This window comes from Rosa chinensis, chromosome 2 (assembly GCF_002994745.2).
Source record: "Rosa chinensis cultivar Old Blush chromosome 2, RchiOBHm-V2, whole genome shotgun sequence".
In the NCBI taxonomy this organism is placed as follows: Eukaryota; Viridiplantae; Streptophyta; class Magnoliopsida; order Rosales; family Rosaceae; genus Rosa; species Rosa chinensis.
The window spans coordinates 8784324-8805476 of NC_037089.1; the positions used below are offsets into that span (position 1 = coordinate 8784324).

Here is a 21153-nt window from a genome sequence, read left to right on the forward strand (position 1 = left end):
TAAAACTCAAGTGTCTTTCCTTTGTTAGTGTGTATTTCCTCCTGTTATAAGAGAGAGGGTATTCTCAATTGTTGCTCTCCTTATTGCAGAAAAGAAATTGTTGTATCCTTTTGCTATAGTGAAATCCTTCTACAATTTGCCTATCATCCTGTGCTTCACTCATTTTCATAGTTTCTACTTCAGTTGTAATTGGGTGCCCCATACCACAACGCTTCCTAACAGTGGTATCAGAGCTCCGGGTTTATAGCCGGCTTTCATGCTAACATGAGATCCAATTAGTGGAAAGGAGGCATCTTCAACAATGGCGACGAAGTACGAAATAGAGAAGTTCAATGGGAACAATTTCTCATTGTGGAAAATGAGGATAAAAGCAGTCTTGAGAAAAGATAACTGCTTGGCGGCAATTGGAGATAGGCCTGAGGAGATCACTGACGATGGCAAGTGGAACGAGATGGATGGCAATGCGATTGCTAATCTGCATCTAGCACTAGCCGATGAAGTATTGTCAAGTGTGGCGGAGAAGAAGACGGCAAAAGAGATATGGGATACACTCACAAAAATTGTACGAGGCCAAATCACTACACAACAAAATCTTCTTGAAGAGAAAGCTTTACACCCTACGGATGATGGAGTCGACCACAATGACCGACCACATCAACACACTCAACACCTTGTTCTCACAGCTCACAACAATGGGGCATAACATGGAGACGGGTGAACGTGCTGAAATTCTACTTCAAAGTCTACCTGATTCGTATGATCAACTCATCATCAACTTAACCAACAATCTAGAAATACTAGTCTTTGATGATATTGCAGCTGTGGTTCTTGAAGAAGAAAGTCCGCGCAAGAGCAAAGAAGATAGATTGGGGGGCTCACAGCAGACCGAAGCTTTGATGATAACGAGAGGGAGATCAACGGAACGTGGCCCCAGTGGGAGTCACAGTCAGAGTAGACCAAAATCCCGAAGTAAGAAGAATGTCAAGTGTCATCACTGTGGCAAGAAAGGGCACTACAAAAGGGAGTGTTGGCGTCTCAAGAAGAATGAAGAAACCAAAGGAAAAGGTCCTAAGTCATCAAGGGCTCAGGGTTGTGTAGCAAGTACCTCAGATGATGGTGAAGCCTTATACAACGAGGCAACAACAGGTACTGAAGGGAGGAGAAAGTTTGTTGATATCTGGCTTATAGACTCAGGAGCAACATGGCATATGACTCCCCGGAGAGAATGGTTCCACCGATATGAACCTATCTCAAGAGGAACTGTGTTCATGGGAGATGATTATCCCTATGAGATCGTTGGTATTGATACCATCAAAGTGAAGATGTATGATAGTACAGTTCGCACCATTCAGGAGGTACGGCATGTGAAAGGCCTGAAGAAAAATCTATTGTCTTGGGGACAATTAGATAATAGCGGATACCAAATCCATGGTCAACATGGGATCATAAAAATAGTTAAAGGCGCGCTTGTGGTGATGAAAGCGAAAAAGATAGCTGCAAATCTGTACATGCTTAAAGGAGAAACACAACAAGAAGGAGAAGCATCTATAGCGTCAGTAAGATCTTTAGAAGAATCAACGATGATATGGCACCGTAAGCTTGGCCACATGTCGGAACGAGGTTTGAAGATTCTTGCTGAACAAAAGCTTCTTCCAGGGCTCAAAAAGGTTTCATTACCCTTTTGTGAGCATTGTGTCACTAGTAAGCAGCACAGCAGCAGTTCTAACGCTAGAAGCAAAGCTATCTTAGAACTGATCCATTCCGATGTTTAGCAAGCACCAGTTCTATCCCTAGGAGGTGCAAGATACTTTGTGTCTTTTATTGATGATTACTCCAAGAGATGTTGGGTGTATCCAATCAAAAGGAAGGCGGACGTGTTTCCAGTTTTCAAAGTATTCAAAGCGCGTGTGGAGCTTGAATCTGAAAAGAAGATCAAGTGTTTGAGGACGGACAATGGAGGAGAATATACCAGTAATGAATTTGATAACTTCTGTAAACAAGAAGGTATCAAGAGGCAGTTCACAGTGGCATACACTCCACAACAAAATGGAGTAGCAGAGCAGATGAACAGAACCTTGTTAGAACAGACAAGAGCGATGTTAAGGACTGCAGAGATGGCCAAGTCATTTTAGGCAGAAGCAGTGAAGACCGCCTGTTATGTGATCAATCGGTCACCATCAACCGCAATTGATCTGAAGACGCCAATGGAGATGTGGACTGGTAAGCCAGCTGATTATTCTCACTTACATATGTTTGGAAGTCCTGTGTACATTATGTACAACGCCCAAGAAACATCAAAACTGGGTCCAAAATCTAGAAAATGAATTTTCTTAGGGTATGCTGATGGAGTTAAGGGGTACCGCCTGTGGGATCCCACTACCTACAAGGTGATAATCAGCAGAGATGTAGAAGATAAGGTACAAGGAAAAGAAAATGATAGCACTTCAAAAGAGAAACTAGAGACTACAACAGTTCGAGTAGTCCTAGCGATGTGTGCTACATTTGACTTGTGCTTAAAGCAGTTAGATGTGAAAACTGCATTTCTTCATGGAGAACTTGAAGAAGAGATTTACATGCTCCAACCAGATGGATTTGAAGAAAAAGAAAAAGAGAACTTGGTTTGCAGGTTGAACAAATCTCTATACGGTCTCAAATAGGCGCCGAGATGTTGGTATAAGAGATTTGATTCCTTCATCATGAGCCTTGGATACAACAGACTTAGTCCAGATCCTTGTGCTTACTACAAGAGATTTGGTGATGGTGATTTCATTATTCTGCTGTTGTATGTTGACGACATGTTGGTAGTGGGCCCCAACAAAGATCGTATTAAAGAATTGAAGGTACAGTTGGCTAGGGAGTTTGAAATGAAGGACTTGGGACCAGCAAACAAGATTCTAGGGATGCAAATTTACCGAGACAGAAATAGTAGGAAGATTTGGCTCTCTCAGAAAATCTACTTGAAGAAAATCTTGTGTCGCTTCAACATGCAAGATTGTGAATCAATCTCTACCCCTCTTCCTATTAATTTCAAGTTATCCTTAAGTATGAGCCCTAGCAACGAAGCAGAGAGGATTGAAATGTCTCGAGTACCGTATGCATCAGCAGTGGGTAGCTTAATGTTCGCTATGGTTTGCACAAGACCAGACATTGCACAAGCAGTGGGAGCCGTTAGTCGATACATGGTGAATCCTGGTAGAGAGCATTGGAATGATGTGAAGAGGATCCTGATATATGTCAAGGGTACCTCAAATGCTGCATTATGTTATGAAGGATCAGTTTGGTGTCGATCCTCTATTGGCCTAGTAGAAACATAAGCAGTGTGGACATGGCAAAGTAGAAAGGATAGAAGAATTGCAAAAGTGACTTTAATTGGGAGATATGTGGAAGTAAAGCCACTTGTGCATCTTGCTTCATGCTTAAGTTCTTGATAAGCATGATCTTCTTGATTAGTAAAAAATGGAGGCTTGCTTCATGCTTAAGTTCTTGATAAGCATGGTGTTTTTGATAAGTCAAAGATTGTGACTTACTTCATGCTTAAGTTGTTGATAGGTCAAAGATTGTGACTTACTTCATACTTAAGTTGTTGATAGGTCAAAGTTTGTGGCTTACTTTCCAACATATGATAGTTGTAAAGATTGCATTTACAACTCATCTATAGCTAAGTTTCTTAAGCTTTAAGAAGCTAGTTGTAACCTCCTCTATCTAGTATAAATAGAGGTCTTGAGTTATAGAGTTGTAATCCCATGTTGTGGTGAGTGAAAACAAAGAGAGAGAGGGAGTGGAGTTCAGAGAGAAAATGGAGATTTCTCTTAAAACTCAAGTGTCTTTCCTCTGTTAGTGTGTATTTCCTCCTGTTATAAGAGAGAGGGTATTCTCAATTGTTGCTCTCCTTATTGCAGAAGAGAAACTGTTGTATCCTTTTACTATAGTGAAATCCTTCTACAATTTGCCTATCATCTTGTGCTTCAGTACTCATTTTCATAGTTTCTACTTCAGTTGTAATTGGGTGCCCCATACCACAACGCTTCCTAACAGAATTGGATGGCACTCGAGCAGAGATCGCGTTCTATGATGTACGTGTTTGGCAACGTTTTACATACATCAGATGTTTCAAAACTGCTTCTTCACCCATCTATTTAACATAAAAGCATAAAAACTAAAGGACATTAGTAATTAAATTTTGTCACTTAATTTTGTTGTTTTCTAAAGAAAATTATGAGCTAAATACATGAATGAACATAAAACATGCAGAAAATAAGGGTCTGACATTGGAAGCTTAATCGGGGTGTTCACCTGGTTAGTTGCTGACCAAAGAATTTATGCTCATTAACCCTTAGATTTACATCTAAGGGTGGAAAACAAAACACTTCAACTTAATAATAATTATCTCTGCCATTGGATTTACATCCAAAGGTGGTTGTGCATTATTTTCTTGGTCAATAACTGACCAGGTGAACATTTTCGGGAAGCATAAAATTTACTTTCATACCAGTATTAAATAACTTATCATAAATGAAAAGTTTACACATGAATTGAAATGTGGGGTGGTAATCACATGCACAAAAGGTTTTTGGTATGATAAAGAAAATAAAAGGGTTTTGGGAGTAATGTTTTTATATTTGTCAAACCATTCTTAATATCAATCCCATCAACCAACAACCCAAACCTTTACACTCCATACATTTTCATTTTTAGACTTTGTATTAATGTTGGGTATCAAGTTGCTAAAGTACTTATGGAATGGTAATGGTTTACATATAACTCAAGGTTACATCATTTTATTTAATACTCTCATCCGCTAATTGTAACTTGAAAAGCTTGCTTTTTATTAGTGTTACAAATACTGCAAATGAGTGGGCATATAATATTAACACCCACTTATAATACGAAATGTCTGTTAGAGCTTCTTAGTAGAGTACTACTCTTAAGTCTTTACATTCGAGCACTTTTATCAATTACTTGAAAAATACTTATTAGACGATAAACCTGAAAGCAGAGATAGATGCTCTTATATGGAGACATATATATGATTTGATGCTTCGTCATATCACGTTAGTGAATATAAGTTCCATTTATGTTACACAACTTCATTTGATTATGGCTATCGTCAATCCGAGATTCTAATGAGAAGGTGATAAAAGAAAGGAAAAAGAAATGACTTGGCAAAGGACGTGGGCTGTGGAGATTCCAGTAAAACCACGTGGACCCAAACCAACAAAGTAAGCCCATGACGCGTAAATTTACACTTTTCCAATTTTAAAATCCAAAAGATTAAATAGCTACTCCCTCCCTGTGAGCACCCTCCCCTGTATCTTCGTCCTCACCAAAGCACATTCATTCTCCACCTCACCATTCTACCAACATAAATATTTTCTATATTTTTGTATTTCCTTTTGTGTTTGATTCATTCTATAATGCATTTTGGGGTCTCTCTCAAAAAATCATTAAATTTGATTTAGAGCAGGGCCGTTGGTTTTGTTTGGTTGCCAGAGAAAACCGAAAAAACAGAGTGCCTCCGAAACCGGAGGTGAGAGAGACTCCGAAAATTTATGAGAGAATACAAACAGTCAAACACATCATCCATCTATCTCTAATTTCAGCTTTGGATCATATTCTTATTTTAATTATTTTAGCAAATTTTTTCTGAAAGAAAAACCAAAAAAAAAAAAAAAAAAACCTCTCTCTCTCTCTGGAAAGGTGAGCTCTCTTGAATTTTCCTTCCGAAGCTCCATGGCATTCCTTCTTCGGGTTTGCTGCTGATGTCCTCCTCCCTCCTCAATCCTCAGGTACCCATTTTCATTCTATATATCATGTATCATTTGTTCATGTTTGTATTAATGTTGGTTGTGTTCTGAGATTTGTAATCTCCTTTTTCTTTGTTGCATGTCCTATTTGATATTTTTCTGTTATAGATCTTAAGGTCAGGCAAACATTGGCCTTGATTTGATGGTATGGTAATCCCAATTAATCAAAATTTACATTACTAATGCTGTAATGCATTTGACGGGCAATTGAAATTTGTTTTAATTTAGTTAGAAGCTTATGTTAATCTGACTCGTATGTTAGTCAAAGAAGAAAAATGATCTGGAATGTTGTATTAAGGGAGCACGTAGAGGCATCAGAAATATAGATTTGATTCAAAAGGAGCAAAAAATTTGGTTTCAGATTAGAGAAAGATAACTCCTGTTGGTTTGTCAGTTCATTTTATTATGATATTGTGAATCAATTTATTAGAGGTTGTAGAGTTAGGAATTCCGTTTTGAATTTTTGGACTTGGTACAGTTGATGATAATTATTACAAAATTTCTGTAGTGGAAGAAGATCTGATGAGACCTTGTCGTCTGAATCAGACACACTGAATTCTGGCTTTGGATTGTTTTAACAATTGTGATAAAGCTAGCAATGGATGAGCATCCTGGTAGCAGCAAGTTGACTGGAATTAGGCAGATTGTTAAGTTCAAAGAAATCCTGCAGAGATGGCAATCTGTCACACTTGGCTCGAAGGGGAATAGCCCCCGAAGAGGAGGCGGTCCTCATTCTCATGCTGATAGAATGTTAGTGGGAAGTAGCCCTCAATCCCATTCTGATCGAAGGGTGACGAGGGACAGCTCCATTTCCCATTCTGGTCGAAGGGTGAGAGTGGGCAGTCCTAGTCCTAGTCCCCTTTCTGAGCAAAGCAGTCCCTTATCTAGTCGAGCCCTTTCACCAGCGATTAGCAGGAGGCTCACAAATGTTATTTGTGATTCGGATGAGGAGTCATGCGCAAGTCCCGAGCCGCCACCTGATGTCCCTGAAGGGTATTTGGCGGTTTATGTTGGACCAGAGCTTCGGAGGTTCATCATACCCACAAGCTATCTTAGTCACAACCTTTTTAAAGTGTTACTGGAGAAGGCTGAAGAGGAGTTTGGATTTGATCATAACGGGGGGCTCACAATTCCATGTGAGACGGAGACCTTCAAGTACCTCTTGAAGTGCATGGAGAACCATCAGAAAGCTCACCCTGATGAAACCCCAGGTAACTACACATCATAACACTGTCATATCGACTTCACATTGCCATGTGTTTGAATTTGAATTCCGACGACATTGCCATTTTTTGATGGTTTTTGCAGCTGGAGCATGGAAACTCATTGAATGATGAGGCAGAAGAGTAAGTAATTATGCTGATGTTGGTTTTTAGTGATCCAGATTTTAGGGCTGGTTTTCTGATGTAAAGCAGGGTATCTCCTTGTGTGCAGACATTTTCTGTTCTCTCTTTTTCTTTTTCTTTTTCTTTTTTCAATTTTTCGTCATTAACAAACAATTAGGTACAACTTTTAGTTAGAGAGGTTTCAGGTGTGTGTTTGTGTTGCCTACAATTTGGTGATACAGAGTGGCGTTATGTATAAACTAAATCTGATGTTTGATCTAGTATGAAACACATTTGTCCCTCCAGCTCTATATATGTTACTATATTAAGGATCATTATATTAATCTACGGTTTTTGACCAAAAGAGATTTCTTTGCTTATTTTTCAAGTGCTATTATCGGCAACCTTGATGAGGCCAGCATCGAATTCACAACAGAATGAGATCTTCGACATCATGCATCAGATTCCTTCTTTTTTTAAACAATGGCACATGCTAAAGCTTGAAGTCCCATATATAATGACCTTCATGTATCAAGTGTTCCTGCACATGGTTCCAGGATCGCAATCACTAAATTCAGAAATAATTTTGTTCTTTCGGTTGGTATTATTGAATATCATATACCAATTGGAAGTTATATGTATATGATCATGTGACAGACCAAATCTAAAGGCAGACATTTTTGTTTCTTTTAATTCGATCCCCGTAACTTGACAGTAATCCCAAATTGTGTAGAGTCTAAAGAACCCAGCTCTAGGAATGAGTTTGCTCTGTGAGATTAAAGCTATGGGGTTAAACTACTTGAACTCCCTCCATTACAGTACAACTTCACAAACGATCATGATTTGAACCGATTTATCCTTATCATCTTTGCACAAGGCGGCAGGGCTGTTCTAGCTATAAACCTTTATAAGGAAATATACACACACGGATCCATTTGAGAAAGAAAAACAGCTATTTTATTATATTGCATTCGAGTTTTTTTGTCTTAATGGCAATCACGAAATAGAACAAATATATTTTTTTGAATCAAACCCAAACCCAAAGGGCGGGTGGCAAATTCATTTAAAGCCAGAATAGGCCGTTACATACCATTCCGCTGCCATCTACAGACAGACAAGAAGGTAATAGTAATACCCACAGTGGTACATAGAAATAGACCTACCCATTAGACATTCATAAACTTAGATATAACGGATATCCTCCTTTGGTACTACTCTAGAGGCGCTAGAGAAACATAGAGTGCGCACAAACGCTTAGCTTCCTAAAATAAGGTTATTCATTTATGAAAAATTTGAACAAAACAATCTAATGCAACACCTTCTGTTAGCCAATCCCTTCGGAAGTTAAGTTCATCGACCAACTTCGATCTGTTCGAGCACATACAACTCAGATGAACCCAACTTTCACTACGCAGAAGCAACAGACTTAAACTATACATACGTACATGAAGGGTACATTCAACCAAAGAACAGTGCTAGCGCGCAGCTTTTGTTTACCTTCTTCTACATCAGTACGTACATGGCTAGCATTGCCCTATCGTCTTTAGGTACTTATGAAACTAGTTATTACGACGTGGTGGACGGCCGGGGTAGAGTAAAGTAGTAGTACTTCACTAGAGGTTGGGAGGGGGAAGAACCCATTTCGTTCCTTGGATGAAAGTCAGGCTGATGAAGGGTTTTGCTTCTATATCAGTCAGCATCCTTGCATACTTGACTCGATGGATGGAGCTTGAACCCGGTCCAGAACATTTGTATTCTCCATAATACACAGTGCTGCGCTCATATTCAAATAAACATCATGATGTTCGATCATTTCATTTTACATATATTTGTCATATTATGAAAACTAGAGATATAGAAATGAACGTACTTGGCACGCGCACTGTCGTTGTAGTCGGACCACCCTTCTCTGTCGACAAGGTTCCCCATGTATGTGTAAGAAAACACCACTCTTGCTCTTCCCCTCCAAGCACGCCCAAGCAAGGTCTCACCTGTCCCCGTTATGTTGCAATACACAAACGAAAATCCGCTATCATCCTGCACATCTGCTCTACCATGTGCCGTGATCACCCCATTTCCATTTGCAACTGAGTTTAAGGTACTTTTCTACAATACCAATCAAATATACCAAGTTTACATTAGAGCATCCAATGCAGTATCTAGTTGAAAAGCCTAAGAATTTCTTCCTGTCTGGTTCTTCCTGTCTGGCCTAAGTGTTAATGCTCTATACAGCTAAAAATTTCAGGGACATAAAATTTAAAAACCCAATTACAAGACATAACAAGTATAGGTATGTGTGTACCAAGTAGAGGGATTTTCCATTGCCAAAGATGAAATCAACAGTGCCTTGGATGAAGCAATCCTTGAATAAATGCCTTCCCCTATCGTCACATAAGGTGTCCTGAAATCCGATGAACCTGCAGTTGTGGAAGGCTGCCTTATCCCCTGATATTCTCATTGCCACCGCCTGTGCACCTTTCCTTATGCCGTCCGGCATAGGAGCTGAATTCTACACAAACCAAGCATCAAACAAAAGAAGTTAAATAATTGTTCTCAAATTTATGATAAGTAACATAAAACAAGTTGCATGAGTATTAGCTTTAAGGTCACATGTTCTACAAATACCCCACCATACTTATTGCCTTCTGTTTTAGTATACGGAGACAGAAGATTAGCATCTGGTGTTGCATCTTAATTACGTACTAATAAACGATTCTGTTTCACGATTTTAACCATTTGAAGCTCACCAAGTACAAAGACCAGCAAACGAATATTAGGAAAGGAAATATAATTTCTAATAGCGTAATAGTAACTAAAGAGAATCAAGATTGATGGAGACGATTAAGTCATCATAAAGATTGATGAGATTGATTGCGCTGATGGGAGAGAATTGAGGCATTCGAGATCCATACGATATGACGAAGTAAAGATTCTGTTCTGTAAATTTATCTAATTAAAGGTAATTGCATTGATGAATCATGAATGCATTAACTTATGTTTAATTGTAAAGGGAAATAAATCAAATGATTGAGACCGACTAAGTTGGAAGGACTCCAACCCATCGTATATATAGTTGAGAGTCCATCTTTTTCTAGGGCTCCCATTCCCTGATGAGGTCATCCCTGACCCTCTAAACCACACAAAAAGGCATGCATGCCATTTTGCTATCAAATATTTCTCTCCCTCACCGCTCTAGGTCTTGATCTTGAAGACAGCTAGCAAATTAGAGGAGCAAAGAGAATGTGAAATGAGATAAACGCACATGCAGAACATATGCAAAGAACACGAAACGACATCAAATTTAAGGAGAATTATGGACAAAACGGTAATGATAATAATACACATAACGCCTCACTACTACTCACCACGAACGCTATATTCACGGCCATGAAATAGTCGGCTTCCACAGCCACCGTGGCACTGTTCCACGTCCCGTACACGGCAGCCGTGCCGTCGTAGGTGATCGACGGGATGTTGTTCTTGTCCCCAAAAAACGTCACGTACGGCTTCGTCACGTCCACCAGAACCTTCTCCTTGTACTCTCCCCTGCCAATCCACACCACCACGCGCTGCTTGTTTGCAGACGGAATGCTCCTCACGGCGTCCGTCACCGTCCTAAAGTCTCCGGTGCCGTCCTGCTTCACCCGGATGACTCTCTTTGCGTCCTCGGCGGCGGCAAGCCCTGTGTCGAAGTGCGTGCCGGGGATGTTGCTCCTGGTCCTCAGCTCGGTCTTCCGCTCGTTGTACTCCCTCATGTTTTGGACGATCCAGCCATCGAGATCAGACTCGTTTTCCGGAATGAGGTTGGGGTGGCCCGACACGAGCAAAGGCACGAAATGGAGAGCAAGAAATGCCGCAACGACCACAAGAGCGGGTGTCGATCTCATAGCCATTAGAGAATTATTTCTTGACGGTGAAGAACAAGTTAACGATGAGTGTGTATATATGCCGATGAGAAACGAGAAAAACAACCAGAATGGGAGTACGGACAGAAGGGGTTACGTGGTGTTTGTTCCTGAAACTCGTGGAGGGGGTTGCTATGGTTTTGGAGTCTTGCTGGAGAAGACATGATTTTGGAGAGAGAGAAAGAGAGAGACCATGGTATGGGTGTGGACTGAGAGGAGAGGAGAGGGGAGGTTAGTGGAGCAGTTTTAGGAGACGCCCCAATATGGTAAACTAGTAAGTAGTCAACTATCTTCAAGCGAAACAGCGTTTGTTTCGTTCGGCTTTGGAAATAACTGTAGGTGTGGGCCGCTGTACTCTGTTTTGGAACAGATCTGGAATAGAAGCTGGAATTATGGCCCAATTGTAGGCATGGGTTCAATGAGAAGTCCAATCTCATGAAAAAATGGATCCATTATTTCCCAATTTTTTCTCCCCATGTTAAAGAATGCGCTGTAATTTTTCAAAAAAAAGAAAAAAGTGTTGTAATTATCTCCATCAAATCTTTAATCGCATATAGTGTTGGTATACACATACCTCCTAAGCACAAGTATCGAAAGCACAAGACTCGTATCGCCTATACACCAGCGAGGTGAGCTCCCAGCTGGGGGTTCCGATACTCCTCGGGGCGATATCTGGATCCCAAGCGTCCCACACCGAAAGAAAAGGAACCAAGCTCCCACAAACCTGTTACATTAAGGTCATCTCCAACAACTTAAAGAGATAACTGTTTACTATCGCTTTCCATTATCATTATCTTATCCTATACTGACTTAGGCATCAGAGCGTCGAAGGCCGGCACACCCTGTCTTCCCTCTGACCTTCGTCTGTTTTGCAGATAATAGAGACTGATAACGATAGTAGAAAACCGATACGACCCGTATTCAGTTGGACCAGACAGCTCTCAAGATTACTGAAACATTTGGCGCTAGAATGACTCCCCTCGCTCCTAGTTGGCAGGACAACACATCGATGGCTACCAGCAATCCCTATACCAGCAGCGAGGATCCACCTTGCGAGACAACGACCCGCGAGGTCCAACATACCCTCGAGTTTCAGAGCCTAAACATCGAGATGGGATCAGTCATGACCACCGATCCAACCACAGCGCTACAAATAGCAATGCACGACCTCATGGAGACACGTGTACAGGTCGAGGCCGAGCGTGCAGCAACCATGGCTGCCTGTCGGGAGGTCGAAAACATGACCAACCAGAATCGCACCCTACGAGAAGCACTCCAGCGGCGAGTGGCCCATGACAACGTCTTAGACAGGGCCCATCAGCAGGAGACCCCGATACCGACCATTGGTGGTGTCCCCACACCGGGATCGGCCCTCAGTGCAGACCCCGCCACAAGCCTCGCTGGCACCTTCAGGCCCCCAAACCTCATGTCGGGAAGCCTCGCTGGCCCCACGCACAGCAACACCAGTACAGACCCTTAGGTGGTCTACCTGAATTCCCCACTTTTTCCAAGCCACCTCGGTACGGCACCAATTCCCCAGCCGACTGCAGATATAGTGGGACCCTCGGGTGCGCACACCGCTACTACTGCCAAAATACCTCCACCTGATCCCAGCACCCGGCTATTTCTCCAAATGAGCGAAGCCATCGCCTCCTTACAGGCGCCAATGGAGAGCGCCGAAAGGTGAGCTGGGTGGCAGCCGATCACAGCTGGTTTCCAGGGAAAGACAAGACCCTTCACCGCCTGCATACAGGCCGAGAAACGCCCACTAGAGGCCAAACCCCTCAAGATCGAAAAATATAATGGGACCCGAGACCCATACCACCATATAGAAGTTTTCCAATCCATACTCCATGGAACCCGATACACCAACGCCATGGCTTGCCACGCGTTCAAGGAAACTTTGACGGACGAGGCCCTGCGTTGGTTCCTCAACCTACCCACCAACCCCATTGATAGTTTCCAACAACTGGGAGACAAGTTCATGCGACGATTCATCCTGTGTGGCGGCGGATATCGCACAACTCCAGACCTATTTCGCCTCAAGCAACGACCGAAAGAGAAACTGCGAGACTTTGTTTGCCGATGGCAAAAGTAGGCCACCCAGTGCCGCTCCTTCAACCTGGTCCTAGCAGCGTCGACATTTAAGCAGGCACTTCAGCCTGGATACTTCTTGTTGCAGATCAACACTAATCCCCCTGCAACATACGATGACCTCCTCGACGCCTCTATCGCCTTTGCTCAGGCCAAGTATGACACCTTTGGCAGCGATACCAACTCCAATGCGCACCCAGTCAGTGCACCTCAGGCGAACAATCCCTATACCAGAAATAAAGACACCAACCGAGACAAACCTGCCTAGCCAAATGACAAGGTCCCACGAGAGCGACAAGGCTATAGCAATAAGAGAGACAAGCAATACGACAAGATCCCCGAAAAGCCAAAATACAACTCCTCAAACAGTCGACATCGCGATACACCATACGGCGGCACCCGACACAGGGATGACCGACAATTCGCGGCACCCCGATATGAGATTTATACCACACTCACTGCCTCTTATAAGGACATCTGGAACAATCACAAGGACATCATTCTGCGCCCACCAAAGTGCAAGTCCGGCCAATCCAAACCACAAGATAACGGAAAGTACTGCACATTCACGAGGAATCCGGCCAACCCACCAATATCTTTTGGGTACTAAAAACGCCATCAAGCACCTCATCCAGAGCGACCAACTCTCACAATATCGCACTCCTGCCACTGGCACTAACGCCATCGAAGTCTATGGCCAGATCTTAACGATACACCGCTGCGCCCCGCGAACACCCGAGACCCACCATGCCCAGAAGCGCTAATGCCCTAGGGGCCAAGAGATATTAGGACTCAGCCATGGCTGCCACACCCCCCCAGGTCGAATGGCACTCTATAGCCTTTAATTGCAGCGAGGACACCATCCAAAAGCACCACAACGACCCACTCTTAATCACCATGGTCATCGACCATTATCGCTACCACATGGTCTTGGTCGATAGCGGCACAACGGTCAGCGTCATGTTCGGCAGCTGCTATGAGGGCCTTAACCGAGATAGGAAGAAACTCACCCCTGATCAGCTTCTCAGGACAATTACACAGCCCTTAGGATCCGATAATTTGCGGATCACACTGGGTGGCGGCAGCACTATCGCCACCATGACGGCACATTTCATCATCGTCGACTGCCCCTCCTCCTACAATGTCATCATGGGGCGTGACGCCATATGGGGACTCCAATGCTTTGTGGCAGGACACATGCTAATGATGAAGATACCCACCCCGGGTGGCATCCTCACAGTCAGGGGCGATCAAGAGCTCACGAGACAATGCAACTCCTTGACTGTCGGAAGGGGACACGGCAGACGGGAGGTACTCCTAACCTCAGACCAGCCCTCCCCATCCGACAAGCCTGATGACCCAAGGGAAGATCCTGCAGATGATTGCGATACACCCAACAAAAGGAAGGACGATAAGCGCAAACTCAAGCACCCGGGACCTGATGCTTTGGAAGACCTGATATCGGTCTCCATTTTCGATGCACACCCAGAAAGAAAAGTCAATATCAGGTCCCAGACAGACCCACAGTTCCAGGCAGAGCTCATCGCCTTCCTCAAGTCCAGACATGAGGTGTTTGCATGGTCGTACGCCGATATGCCAGGAATCTCGCCAGAGGTATTGACCCACAAACTCACCATCTCGCCAGACGTTCCCCCAATTAGCAAAAAACGAAGGGCCTTCACTGAGGAAAAATATAAAGCGATCCAGGCAGAGGTCAAGAAACTCCAAGATATCCTGTTTGTCCTAGAAGTCTCCTTCCCGACATGGCTCTCTAATGTTGTAATGGTAAAGAAGCCCAACGGAAAATGGCACATGTGTGTCGATTACACCAACTTGAACAGGGCTTGCCTAAAGGACAGTTTTCCCCTCCCACTAATCGATTAGCTAGTTGACTCCACTGCAGGCCACAAGCTCCTCAGTTTTATGGACGCCTTCTCCGGCTACAACCAAATCGCCATGGAACCTTACGAGCAAGAGCACACCGATAAGGGTTTGTATTGTTACAAAGTAATGTTGTTTGGTCTAAAGAATGTCGGGGCCACATACCAGCGACTGGTTAATGCCATGTTCGCAGATCATATCGGTAAGATCATGGAAGTATACGTGGACGATATGCTCGTCAAAAGCGTCACCATTGAAGATCACATTAAAAACCTGGGTATCATCTTCGACATCTTACTCCAATATGGCATGCGACTCAACCAGGACAAGTGCGTGTTTGGCGTACTAGGAGGTAAGTTCCTGGGTTTAGTGGTCAACGAGAGGGGCATCGAAGCCAACCCCAAGAAGGTACAGGTAATTCTTGATATGGCACCACCAAAAACCAAGAATGAGGTCCAGTCCCTCACTGGGAAGATTGTCGCCCTCGTCCGATTCATTTCGCGTCTAACGGACAAATGCGCCCCATTCTTCAAGCTCCTTAAAGCTCACCATACTGAGACGATCAATTGGGGACCCGAGCACGACAAGGCTTTCCAGGGCCTCCGATATTATCTGGCATCAGTACCTACTCTTTCAAAACCTATCCCAGGAGAGGTCCTATACACCTACCTTGCTGTCTCAGTCACTGCGATCAACGATGCCCTGGTCAGGCGAGAGGACAGCAATGAGCTACCAGTTTACTACACCGGCAAGGGATTCAACAATGCCGAGTCCAGGTACTCCGATATAGAGAAGTTCACCTTCGCACTCCTTACAGCTGCCCGGCGATTACCGCAATATTTCCATGCGCACACGATACATGTCTTCTGAAACAAGTTCTCCAGAAACTGGAATTTTCAGGAAGACTGGTAAAATAATCCATCGAACTCGACGAGTTCGACATTCATTACACGCCACGCACGGCCATCAAGGGGCAGGCTGCTGCCGACTTCATCGCCGAATTCATACCCCTAGAAGATGCTGCGCCCTCGGACGAGACTGTCTTGGAACCCCATACCACACCCCCATGGACTCTCCACGTAGACGGATCCTCCAATAGTAAACTCAGTGGTGCTGGGGTGGCCTTGACTAACCCAGAGGGGAACACATACGAGTACGCGCTACAATTCAAGTTCAAAGCCTCAAACAACGTAGCCGAGTATAAGCACTGATCGCCGGCATCTAGCTGGCCAAGGAATTAGGCGTCACGAGACTGGAAATCTTTAGCGATTCCCAACTCGTTGTCAACCAGGTCGACGACGGTTTCCAAGCCCAGGAGCCGCATCTATCCCACTACCAATCTCTTACCAAGACTTTATTCCAGCAATGTCTCCCCAACTATACAATCGCATTGATCCCCCAAGCCAAGATTATCGCCACCAGGCTCAGCAGAAGAGCAATGCTGTATAAGTACGAGAGGGAAAACTATACAGGAAGGGCAGGTCCTTCCCCTTGCTAAAGTTCATCTCCCTCGAAGAGGGACAATGGGTCCTACTATCGCTGCATAGCGGAATTTGCGGCAATCATGCAGGAGCGAGGAACCTGGCATTCAAGGCTTTGCGTACAGGGTACTATTGGCCTACCATTGAACAAGACGCAAAACGCATCGCTAGCGCCTGCCTTAAATGCCACCAATTTGCCAACTCCTCTCTTGCACCATCGGTACCACTCTCGATCATCATCGCCCCTTGGGCATACTGCCAGTGGGGCCTCGACTTCATCAGCAAGTTCCCAACCGCACCTGGACAGCTCAAATTTTCCATCGTTGCAGTGGACTATAACACCAAGTGGGTCGAGGCCGAGGCTTTAGCCACGATTACGATTGCCAAAGTCATTAACTTCCTGTGGAAGAACATATACTGCCGATTCGGAATCCCAGAGACCATCATCACCGATAATGGTGCCCAATTCGACAACGATACCAGGGACTTCGTTGGCCAGTATGGCACGCAGATCCGATATCCCCCCCCCCCCCCCCGCACACTAGCAGAAAAATAGCCAAGTCGAAGCTGTCAATAAAATAATCAAGCAGAACTTGAAGAAGAGGCTCAACGATGCCAAGGGCCTGTGGGCCGAAAAACTCCCCGAGGTGCTATGGGCGATAAGGACAACCCCAATAGAGGCAAATGGCGAGTCCCCTTTCTATTTATCCTTCGGCACAGAGGTCGTGCTCCTTGTAGAGCAGGAGGTGCGTAGAAAGAGAGTCGCATGCTTCGACCCGCTCACCAACTCGGAGGGGTTGAACCTTCACTCTGACCTCCTAGAAGAGCGACGCGAGTGGATCCACCTCAGGAATATCAACAACAAACAGTGTATCGCTCGCTACTACAACTCCAGGGTCCTGTCTCACCTCCTCTCCGTCAGGGACTGGTGATGAAAGAAAAGTTGCCAACCCCAACAGGGCTCAAGGCCACCTGGGAAGGGCCGTACGAAATCGTTGAGGCAGTCGGACTCGCCACCTTCTACTTGAGGGGAGTAGATGGCGTCACCCTCCCACACACATGGAACGCTCAGCATCTCCGATACTACCCTAAGTAGGACAAGGGTTCCAGGCTCCCCCCATCCCCCCCCAAAAAAAAAAATGCTTGTAAGCGTCAATATTATCTCCTTTAACTTGCCTTGTCATGTATTTTGCATTTGCCTCCGTGCAGTATTATATGCTATGATATTACATATATCTTGAATGCTCTCATAATGAACACAACGTCCCTCATCGCCACACCCACCTATAAATAGAATGTTAACGCCTATCGCCTTTCGACCTATAATTAGTTACATTCCTCTTGATATTATTGCCATAGGCCTTACGGGGTTGGCCATCACAAGACAACAGGCAAGGGCACGCTGTACAGCAATCCCAACTTATTGCCTACGCGATACTCCAACGAATGATTGAATGAATGTTAATACGATATCGCCCACGGCCGGTCTCGCTGACACAGCAAAGTGCTGTCCCTCGCGAACCCTTGCGTTGCCAGGTGCGATCCAATGAATGAATGTTAATGCGATATCACCCACGGCCTGTCTCGCTGACACAGCGAAGTGCTGTCCCTCGTGAACCCTTTTGTTGCCAGGTGCGATCTAATGAATGAATGAATGAATGAATGTTACATGATACGCCAAAGAATGATTGAATGAATGTTAATGCGATATCGCCCAATGCCGGTCTCGCTGATACAATGAAGTGCTGTCCCTCGTGAACCCTTGCGTTGCCATGTGCGATCCAATGAATGAATGAATGAGTGAATGAATGAATGTTTCGTGATACGCCAACGAATGAATGAATGAGTGAATGAATGTTACGCGATACGCCAATGAATGAATGAATGTTACGCGATGCGCCAACGAACGAATGAATGAATGCAACGTTATATTTCGCCATGAATCAACTGATTCAATAACCGGTGATGCATCGCCACGAACAGTTATTGCCACACGACACATCGCGATTCACGAGTCCCTTTAACATTGCGAAGACACGCGATGTAAGTCAACAATGGTCTAGGCCAACGCGATACCATGTCAAAAGAGATTACATTATGTATCGCCTCGCCATTCGCTCTCGCCTCCAGCACCAACATCACACTGCCTCGCCATTTGGTGCCTACACTCGCACTCACACTCCGCGAGGGGCGATACACAATACCAAGCTCATACAGATAATGGGTGATAGAGCAATGCAATGCGATACAAACTCCAAAATGAAATATTCATTACAAAGGGCTTTGCGGCCAATAGGGAAAAATCAATTGCTACTTCGCACAAGTGCGATACACGACAACATATTACGTATTCAAACATATGCGATGCACATGCCACTATCCTTACTTGCCCTCCCGAGTCCATTACAGGATGGCTACGGTCAAGTCTGATTCTTTGGAATTAGAGGAGCCTCAGAAGAAGATCACTGAATTGGAGGATTGCTAGGTTGGCCAGATTCCAGTGCGAAAGACTGGGGGCAGTTGCACCGCACCACTCTCCGCCATATTGCCACCCGATCTCCATTGTTGTAGCTCACCGCCCCCTCCAGTGATCTTGGTCCTTGGGTTTCTCACTTGGATGGTTTTCAGTTTCACGAGGGCACAGATTGCGCAATCCCCAAGCGGGTGATGAAGCCGAGTCTTTGTGAGATTAGGCTATAAAGCCCATAACCCAAGATGAGATTAAGCTATAAAGCCCGGAAATTTGGAAACGCATATTGCCTATAGCGAAAAGAAGATTTCAAAAGCAAGAGCACAATGAAAAACAAAGTAAACACCATGTTGAAAATATGATCCACCCTTCTCCTTACCTACCTATTTATAGGGGACGCCATCACCACCAACCGACTCCAGACGACCAATGGTCGCGTCGCCTTAATGACCTGCATTAATGACAAGGCAACCAATCGACAAATTAATAAATATATTCAATAAACGGGGGACTATCGCCCAACACTATCAATTCCCCATAAACTTCACATGTTCCAATACCAAGCGAACATCTCAAAAGTCAGACCACTTGGTCAATTGTCCCAACAAAATCCATCGCATTTACAAGAAAAGGGAAAACCTATCGCTAGCACATAAAGAAGAGGTACAAAGGCTAGGTTTCGGCCTCGGAACTGCGTGTCTGCTCCTCTACCAGATCTTGCCCCTCCACTCTGTCTCGCTCGCCAACATTCTCACCTTGCACCTCGCCCACGATATCCACGAGGGCCTCCTGCTCGCTAACAGCACCCTCCACCTCAAGCTCACCAGCTTATCCTGATGCATGCACTGGTACAACCTGCTCTATGATCACAATCCCAGGACTCCAACCACCACTTGCTGCGCTGGCTTGCGATCTCACTGCCTTCATGGCCTGCATGTCACGTACCATTTTCTCCTGGTCAATCTACCCAGCAGCGATACCATCTCGAATCGAGTGCAAGACCCTATCCGAGAAGGCTTTGTTCATTTTCTCTTGAAAGTGGGGTGTCTGGAGATAGAGATCCACCGCCTTATCTGCACCATCTCGCCTAGCCTTGGCGAGCTTGTCCCGATGGGTCTCTACAGCAACGCGCAGGCGAATGTACTCCTCGGCTAAATCACTCGATCGAGCCCGCTGCTCGGCTAACTCTTTCCTGAGCCGCTCCATCTCTACCTCCCTCTCGTCTACTTCCAACTCCACATCCCGTAAACGATCCACCTCCCTCTGCAAATTCCCAACCTGCCCTTCCAAATCCACCACTTGATCTGGATAGGGAGCCAAACTCTCCAAGGCAGTAGTGCCAAGCTCCAACTCGGCATCGCGCTCCAGGACCTGCCTTTCCAAATCTTGCAGATGCTCTTCGGCCTCTGCCACCCGAGCCCTAACTTGCTCCACTGACCTTAGGCCATCCTCCGCCCGCTACAGCTTCCCAGTCAAATCGAGGTTCGCCTGCCTCAGTGGAGCGATAGCATCCTCGGCTTCTTGACGTCGAGCCTCTTCTATAGCAAGCGCTCGTTCCAGCTCCATCCTCCTCGCGATCCCTTCATCGATTACCCACCTCGTATCCTCGTACTCCACCCAACCTTGGTCCACCGCACTCTGAAGCTCGTGCGCCCACTCCCTCTCGGGTTCCAGCTCCCCTCGATCAAAATGATCCACCAACTCGCCCAAGGCGTGGTAATTCAGGTTCACAGCCTGCAGTACACAACATTGTCAACACATCTACGTGGAAGCAAAAACAAAAAAAAACAGAGAAGAGGCAAACTCATAACGATACCTACCCTCATCAACCTCTCATGAGCTTCTCGATACCCCAGACTGGGTTCTTCAGCACTCACGCGACCACGATCGCGATGGCAGTTTCGCAAGTCAGCAACCATGTGAAGGATAGCGCCATCGGTAATTCCAATCTCGCCCAGGGTGCGCGCGAGACCCCCTGCAACCTCATCGCGAGAACCCCGTGAACCCCTACTTGTAGATCTCGAGCTCAATACATTACCAACCTGAGACCTCTTACTATCGCAAGTGTCAATAGCAACACCAACTGGGGGACTCCCGAGGTGAAGCTGCGAGGCCGTCCTCTTCCTCGACTTGACCCCATCAGTACGAGCACACGTGTTCGACACTCGGCCTCCATCCCCCTCGCCATCTTGG

General features: G+C 45.0%; 2 protein-coding genes across 5 annotated transcripts; one reads left to right on the forward strand and one right to left on the reverse strand.

Moving 5' to 3' along the window:
• Nucleotides 1-5398: 5398 nt before the first annotated feature.
• On the forward strand, nt 5399-7807 carry LOC112189886. 4 transcript variants are annotated; one of them, XM_040515199.1, is made up of 4 exons: nt 5399-5786; nt 6313-7015; nt 7113-7150; nt 7519-7807. In XM_040515199.1, exons 2-3 carry the CDS (start codon nt 6403-6405, stop codon nt 7136-7138), a joined length of 639 nt encoding a protein of 212 aa, XP_040371133.1. In that variant the 5' UTR covers nt 5399-5786; nt 6313-6402; the 3' UTR covers nt 7139-7150; nt 7519-7807. The 4 variants fall into 4 exon arrangements, with proteins under 4 accessions (XP_040371133.1, XP_040371135.1, XP_024185036.1 ...); XM_040515201.1 differs by having other exon boundaries at nt 7531-7807; XM_024329268.2 differs by lacking the exon at nt 7519-7807 and having other exon boundaries at nt 5408-5786; nt 6351-7015; nt 7113-7477.
• Nucleotides 7808-8516: 709 nt separating this feature from the next.
• LOC112183625 (putative pectinesterase 63) lies at nt 8517-11212 on the reverse strand. The gene is made up of 4 exons (XM_024321994.2): nt 10495-11212; nt 9432-9638; nt 9000-9235; nt 8517-8902 (listed from the first exon to the last, which is right to left on the reverse strand). Exons 1-4 carry the CDS (start codon nt 11020-11022, stop codon nt 8743-8745), a joined length of 1131 nt encoding a protein of 376 aa, XP_024177762.1. The 5' UTR covers nt 11023-11212; the 3' UTR covers nt 8517-8742.
• Between the last annotated feature and the right edge of the window lie 9941 nt (nt 11213-21153).